At 30.8% G+C, this 8,341-nt stretch overlaps 1 protein-coding gene across 1 annotated transcript; it reads right to left on the reverse strand.

The window, feature by feature from the left end:
- Positions 1-5,445: 5,445 nt before the first annotated feature.
- Positions 5,446-7,726, reverse strand: LOC109154290 (putative late blight resistance protein homolog R1B-14). The gene is made up of 2 exons (XM_019302115.1): positions 5,603-7,726; positions 5,446-5,505 (listed from the first exon to the last, which is right to left on the reverse strand). Exons 1-2 carry the CDS (start codon positions 7,724-7,726, stop codon positions 5,446-5,448), a joined length of 2,184 nt encoding a protein of 727 aa, XP_019157660.1.
- Positions 7,727-8,341: the final 615 nt, after the last annotated feature.

Raw genomic sequence — 8,341 nt, forward strand, 5'->3', positions numbered from 1 at the left:
TTTTTCATTTTTCTATTTTACTGATTGTTATTAGTATTAATTAATCATTGAATTCTGTTTCTTTTTCTATTTTTAGTGAATTACGGATTTTTTTATTTTCTTATTTTTATTGCTAACTTTTTTACTAATTATTATTAGTATTAATTAATCAATGAATTTCATTTTCTTTTCTATTTTTCTTGAATTGAGGATCTTTTTTATTTTCCTATTTTACTGTTAACTTTTTTAATGATTATTATTATAGTATTATTAATTAGTAACTTTTTGTCTTTTCTATTCTTTCGGCGAGAATGCAAGGAAGGAGTATTTTATTTTTAATAAGAGTATAGATAAACTATAGAAATTATATAAATGTATATCTTAATAATAAAAATTCAATTACATTATATGATTTTTACATAAAATAGAAAAACATGTTACAGTATATAGACTTTATAGTAAATAGTAAGATATGCTAAAATAAAAATTACTTAATTTCAAAAAATAATTATTTTCATGCCTCAGCATAATCACATATTATTTTCATCTATAATCAAATTCATATTCACCTTCTTTTTTTTTTTTTTTTTTTTGAAAACTATCATCTTCATCTTCCTAATCATCCATTTTAATTTGTAGGAAATCAGGAAACTACTTCAAAATGGAAACTACATAGGAGGATTTTATTTTCATTAATAATAATAATAATAATAATAATAATAATAATATTATTATTAATTTAATTTCATATCCTTATTATTATTAATAATTAGTAATTTTTATTATTATTTGCCTTTTTTACTGGTATCGTTATTATGACATTTTTTTTTGCACAATCTTGTCTTTCCTTTTTCATTTTCAATGAATTAAGGATCTTTTTTTATTTTCCTATTTTACTTATTATTAGTAGTATTAATTAATCAGTGAATTGTATTTACTTTTCCATTTTCAGTGAATTGCGTATTATTTTTTTATTTTCTTATTTCAGTGTTAACTTTTTTTTACTGATTATTATTAGTACTAATTAATCAGTGAATTTCATTTCCTTTTCCATTTTTCATAAATTAAGGATTTTTTTTTTTTATTTTTTCTATTTTACTGCTAACTTTTTTACTGATTATTATTAGTATTATCATTTTTCATCTATAATAAACACCATATTCACCTTCATTTTTTTTTTAATTTTTTTTGAATACTATCAACTTCATTTTCCTAATCATCGATTTTTATTTGTAGGAAATCTGGATTCTACTTCAAACTGGAGTATGTATTATGATATGAGAGTACCATTATATTCTACAACATTTCTTATACATTAATTACACATGGGATACTAAATAATATCTTTAATCTATGTTTGGACCTACATGTGCAATTGAACAAACCCAAGAGTTAGAGATAGATGAACACAAATAAATTGAAACTCATCATATGAAAAAAATCAATTTCCGGTTCGGTAAAGCGCTTCGTTGCCTGTGAGGAGAAGAAGAGTTTGATTTCTAATAAGGAAAACGCCGGTCCTTCCTTGCTATCTGAAAATTAAGAAATCAGCTTTGTAGTCAATGTTACCAGGGTCTCCATCAACGCCCAATCCGTTGGATCCTTCGGCACTAAAAACACTTAAAGCTACATTTGCAAAATAATAATAATAATAATAATAATAATAATAATAATAATAATAATAATAATAATAATAATAATAATAATAATAATAATAATAATAATAATAATAATAATAATAATAATAATAATAATAATAATAATAATCATCTTGAAAACTGTATAAAAAAAATACTTACGTTTTTATGAGTGCAACACCAAGATATGACTCCACAGAGAGAACAGAGAAAGAAGATGGAAACAGTGCAAAAAGAAAAATTGTGATTTCCAAACTCACCAATCCATTGTATTTATAGGTAGAAAATATGAGAATTATAATTATATTAACCTAATTTACTACACAGAATTTACTTTATAAATGTATGTATACACGTAAATTTCTTAATACTTTACTTTACCAATTACCTAATATATATTATTCACACACCTAATATATATTATTACTTAATACTTGATATCTCTTAATCTTGTATATAATTTCTAACCTAATATATATTATTACTTAATCTGCACATGGAATATCCCTTAATCTTATATATAATTTCTTTAATTTACTTAATCTGCACATGGAATATCCCTTAAAATCTTATATATAATTTCTTTAATTAATTAAATTTGGATATTACACAAATGCCCCTAAATTTTGGGGGGAAAATTTGTGAAGGAGGATTTTACTTTTATATATATATAGATTTAGTTACTAAATATAACTTCTTTTTTGTTGGTGAAAACCTAAATATAACTAAATATAACTATGGTAACATTTTAATTAAAACCTAAATGAATTCAAACTTATCATTGAAGGATGTAAGAAAAAATATTGTGTATGCATGTACATGGTAATAATAATGTGGAAAGATAACAGAAGTTATAACGGTAGGGATATTTTTGTCCAAAAAATTATGTAGTACAACTTTTATAGCACAAGGTACAAAAAAAATTAACTGAAAAAAGGGACATAAACCAGGGGTATAACCTGGATTGAAGCTTATTATGATTTTAGATATTTTTGAAGTATCAATGTTAGATGATAGATCATATATTGAAATCCTATGCATCATGTGTGTTAATGAAGAAGGAATCAGAAAAAAAAAAAAAAATTGAAGAAAGAAATCAGATGGAATTTGTAAATTTTATGTTCTCTCCTTGTCATACTCTGTAAGTGGTAAGTTAAGGTTATCTTACATTACCTAAGATTTTGAAGGGAATCACATTCCCTTCAAAATCCTATGTGGAGGGAATGTGACATTCTTTGGGAATGTTAGATTCCTTAAGATAATATGAACCAAACACCGGAATGTGAGCTTTGGAATGTCACATTCCCTTGATTATGTTATATAACCTGAACCAAACGCCCCCTAAATACTTTGTCACCTTTAATTAGTTGTGGAATAAGGGTCAAATAGGCCATCGAACTACACACAATAATGCTATTAGGCCACTGAACATAAAAAAAACAACAATTAGGCCACTAAACTAACCAAATTCATTCAATTAATCTAATTTACACATTTTGTAGGTTAGTAACAGGTCACCCAAACAATTTAAAATATTTCTAAAAAAATTATTATTTAAAAATAATAAATTAAAATTAAATAATAATAAAAAAATATTTTCTTCATCTCTGCCGGAGACGAAGAAAGTTTCTTCGTCTCCGGCCAAAGACAAAGAACCTTCTTCGTCTCTGGCCATAGAGATGAAGAGTCTCTTCGTCTCTGGCCATGGAGACGAAGATTCTCTTCGTCTCTGGCCATGGAGACGAACATATAGCCCTTGAGACAACACGTACAATTCGGCAAATTATGCTGTGCATCCGTATGCACCATGCATGGTGCATACGGATGCAAAAACGACGTCGTTTTATTAAAAACGCGCGTCTCCCCTTAAAAAAAAAAATAAGTTCGATTCCCAGCAACAACATATGAACTAAAATTCTAGAATCGATGAACTATAATTCCATAATCGATGAACTATAATTCCAGAATCTAATCTATGAACTAAAAATTTCAGAATGAATGAACTAAAATTCCAAAATCTATGAACTAAAATTTCAGAATCGATGAACTACAATTCCAGAATCGATGAACTATAATTCCATAATCAATGAACTAAAATTCCATAATCTATGAACTAAAATTCCAGAATGAATGAACAAAATAATGTTGTTGCTAGGAATCGAACCTGAATTTTTTTTTTTTTAAGGGGAGACGCGCGTTTTTAATAAAACGACGGCGTTTTTGCATCCGTATGCACCATGCATGGTGCATATGAATGCACAGCATAACTACTCGTACAATTCAACATTATTTAACTTTTCAACATTCAATTCATTAATTATTCTCTTATATTAATCCACTCTTTCATAAAAGGCAAACTGGACTAGCTATGATAAATACTCAAGTGGATCTAAAAGAAGAATCCATCCAAAAAACTAGTGCACTTACTCCAATAGGTGAGAAAACCTTCGAGTAACAGTGTACAAACTTTGGTAAAATTTTGATTAACCTACTTAACTGAAGAATTTTGATTAATCGTTTTTTAATTGAAATAATTCAGTTTGATTAATGGTTACAGGATTTATAGAATTTTAGTTAACGGTTAATTCGGTTCGAAGATATCGGTTAACTGAAATTCTATATATATATTCTTTATTTGGTTAACAATTATTTATACTTACACTTTTTAAATTTATGCTTTTATATTTGTAGTGTTGTTATTGTATATTTTATTATAGATTTATTATTATAGGTATTGATGTAATTGGTAATTTGAATTTTTATTTATAATTTTAAGAATTTAAACATTTTAGCTAAAAAAAACTTAGGTTCTGTTAATTTGCAAATAAAAAGTTTGGTTGGGTCACTCAAGGTCCTACATGAATGCAGGTTTCATTGGCACCAAAAAGCATTTGAATATGTTGTAAAAGAATAGTGAATTGAACAGTTGACTATTACATTTTGGAAAATACTTGGTGTACTCCCATTTTAAACTCCCAACTTGTACTCCCTCTCACATGGTCTTGATGTAGACATTTTTCTGTGGACCCACATGATGAAAATAACCAATCCTGGATTGCCACCTCAGGGAGTATAAATGAGGGAGTAGAATTTTGGGAGTTTATGTAGTAGAACTCTTACATTTTAGCCATTGGAGCAGAAAAAAACATCATAACAAACACACAGCTGAAATTGTTCAGATCAAATGGAAACCAAAATTACTTTCTGTTTGTTTTCTCCCAACCAAAGAGACAAATCACCATCCCACCAATCTGCCAGTGCATCAACTCATGAAAGGCAACAGATCGACTGGAGAACTTATTCGGCAATAAACTTCAGCCATGAACTTACAAGCTGAAACATAAAGTGAAGTTCAAATTCAATTGCAACATAACACATCAGAATAACCGTTCCCCCGTCACTGCACTTTCTTCTTCAATGCATTCACCAGAATAACTTCTTCAGATATGTCATCATTACACTCTTATCAGCTTTCAACATTTCTTCATTAGAGTTTTCTGACACTTTCTTCTTCGGAGCTTTCAATAATAGGCAATTCATCCTTGAAAAGTAATTGAAAATGAGTAAAAATGCAAATAATTAATGAATACATGGAATTAGAATGCAGAAAACTAATATTATGAAATAATGAACAAGAATTAGAGAGAAACCTTAGTTCCAACTTTACGAACACGAAGTGGAGTCTTTCCCTTTAATGTTCTGCTTTTTACAGAAGAAATCAGCATTGCAGAAGTCACAAGAGAGGAATAACAACTTTCTAACACAATTAATTTTAGTCTTCGAATTCTTGTAAACTTCTTTGGAACTTGTTTCAATTCCCAACAATATCTTAAGGCAAGGCGCTCCAAAACTGGGAAACTTTTATAACTTGCATTCCAATGTTTGAGATCTGAACGTGAAATAAGAAGTACCTTTAATTCCCGAAAGCCCTGCTCCGATGGTTCCCACGTTGGGCCACAAAAGGCGAAATCTTTTAGTTTAAGTACCTCAAGGTGAGGCAACTTGCCAATTGTGTCCATCTCCTTCCATGGAAGATAAGTATACCGAAGTGTCAACTTCTTAAGGTTTGGTGGAAAACCTGTTGGTAGATAAAAGCGCTCAACTCTTCCTACTTCAAACTTCAACTTCTCAAGTAGATGCAAATGCACAAGGCTCCCAAGATAGTTAGACACAAGTTGGCCTTCAATGAAAATCCCAAGTTCCCTTAGGTTTGGAACCATTCCGAAGTTTGGGTTTTCGTCGGAGCTAGCAACTTTCAACCAATAAAGAGTTTGTAGATCTTTTTTGACAAAGCAAGGGAGATACTGTGAACATCTCTTGTCAACATGCAAATGACTCAATTGTGGCAAATCCAAAATACCACATGGCAGTTGCAAAGGACATTTTTCCATCCACGAAGCAACTATGAGAGTTACCAAATTCTTAAGCTTGAAAAATTGAAACTCGTAAAGAGAACTAATGGTACTTAAAGCCAAGTATCTCAAATGAACCAAGTCTGTTATTTCGCTAGGCATGCCTCTTGACCATTTAACTAATGATAAATCCAATACTCTTAGCAATTTCACACAAGGGTATACCAACCTGCATTTTGAATGGTATACATCTTTACCAAAACAGAGAATAGAATGGATTTTATCTGGCATGCAATTCCCATAACTCGCTTGAGTGATCGGCCAATGACTTGTTTGACAGCTTAACCAATGACTAGCCTTTGGAGCATGGTTATCATTGATAATGCACAATGTATTCCCATCAATTGCTTCTCTCACACAAACCTCGTGCACTCGATCTTGAATGTTACATGATTTAACTTTGCCGTCAATACTTAGCTCATTAGTTTGAACTACACTTCTATTAATGAGATCATGCAAGTAGCTCTCTCCCACTTCTTCCAAACTCATATTGTTATGTGGCTTTATAAATCCCTCTGCAACCCATAAGTTGATTAATTTCTTAACAGGAATGTCACTGTCTTCTGGAAACACACCAAAATAGTGAAAGCAAGACTTCAAATGACTTGGTAAGTACTTGTAGATTAATGAAACTATTTTTGAAATTCTTTTGTTATTATCATATCTACCAACTCCATCCAAAGTTTGGGCAACATCTCTCCATATTTTTAGAGACCCTTTTTTTGTCGCCAAAAGTCCGGAAATTAAAACAACTACGAGGGGTAATCCACCACAACCAAAAACAATGTGTTTCACAATTCGCTCATATTCACGGGGAACACATTGGCTTTGCCCAAACACTTTCCTTGAAAATAATTTCCCAAGATCCTGCAAAGTTTGATACTTCACTTGGTAGGGATTCGTACTTAAGTATTCAGACACCTCTTTGAACCGAGTAGTTACTAAGATTCGGCTTCCATTAAAATTCTCTGGAAGATATCCTTGGATGGCATCCCATGCAGCAGTGGTCCATATATCATCCAAGAAAATTAAATACTTCTGGCCCATCAAACTTGTGCTTAGTTGCTTAGCTATCTGAGCCTCATCTATGTTGTAGATTTCACTAGTGATTGGTGAAATACAATGTAATAGACCAATGAGCATCTCTTTGACGTTATGAACTTTAGACACAACTACATGTGCTCGAATGTGAAAGCTAGCAATAGTAATTGGATGTTCATAGACTCTTTTGGCTAATGTAGTTTTTCCAATGCCTCCTTCCCCAACGAGTGGCATAACTTGTAGTTTCAGCTCATATTTCCGAAACATGTCAATGTTACTATTCTTTAAAATGGTTAAAACTGATCCCATGAAGTATGAATAACAGAGCCGGTTAACTATCTTCTCTATATCACTGTTGATTCCTACAATCACTTCATTCTCAGTGTTTAAAGCATTTTGGTAGGTATCCCAAATTGTGATGTTCTTCTCTTCTTCACCCTCTAAAGCAGCACTTTTTTTTTCTTTCAGGATCCTGTCTTTAACATTCTCAATAGCTCTTACAATTATTTTCAAGCGATGATAATGAATAGCTTCATAAGTCTTAACTGAATTCCCTTTCCAGCAATATATGAGCTTCATACTACTATATTCATATATTCTAGCAACTTCAACTCGGACATCTGTATACAGACTCTGAGCACTAGCCCCGTTATTCATTTTCGTCTTACATTCCATCAAAACGGCTTGCAGAAAATGGAGATTGTAAGACAGCAACTCAATCGTTTCGCGCAGTGCAAGTAGTTTGGGCTCCATAAGGTCTTGCTCTACTATTTTGATTAGACTGGTTACAGCATCAAAATCCATTCAACTTCTCTAAAGTGTTTCTGGAACTCATATCAGATCGACTTATTAGTCTCAATTACGTACTTTACTAACCAAGAAATTAAATGGAATGCTTATAACACTAGAATTAAGAAGTATTCTTTTACTAGCGACACTTAATAACCACCACTAAAGTTTAAAGTAAATATTAAATAAATATTAGCGGCGATTTTAGAAAACTATCGCTAAATCCGACACACTATTTAATCACAGTTGAATAACCGCCAAAAACACAATCATGACGGTTTATAACCGCTGCTAAATACCATATTTGGTGTAGTGGGCTTGCAATGCAAGATGGGTTAAAATCTAATCTGCTAGCTGATGAATTAATTATTATAGTACCCTCAGCAAAACCATTGCATCTTCCAGTTTCTAAACTTGATGTGATTCAACAAAAAATGGTACCATTACAAGTTTTTAATTTGTTTTTCAATTGTCTGTACGCTG

Source organism: Ipomoea nil, unplaced genomic scaffold (genome assembly GCF_001879475.1).
Source record: "Ipomoea nil cultivar Tokyo-kokei standard unplaced genomic scaffold, Asagao_1.1 scaffold2616, whole genome shotgun sequence".
In the NCBI taxonomy this organism is placed as follows: domain Eukaryota; kingdom Viridiplantae; phylum Streptophyta; class Magnoliopsida; order Solanales; family Convolvulaceae; genus Ipomoea; species Ipomoea nil.

Excerpts from the sequence above, each read along its gene's own strand:
- LOC109154290 (XM_019302115.1), bottom strand. The coding sequence starts at position 7,726 with ATGAATAACGGGGCTAGTGCTCAGAGTCTGTATACAGATGTCCGAGTT. Across the intron at positions 5,506-5,602 it reads GCAAGTTGCCTCACCTTGAG|ATCTCAAACATTGGAATGCA; the intron begins GTACTTAAACTA and ends TTTCACGTTCAG.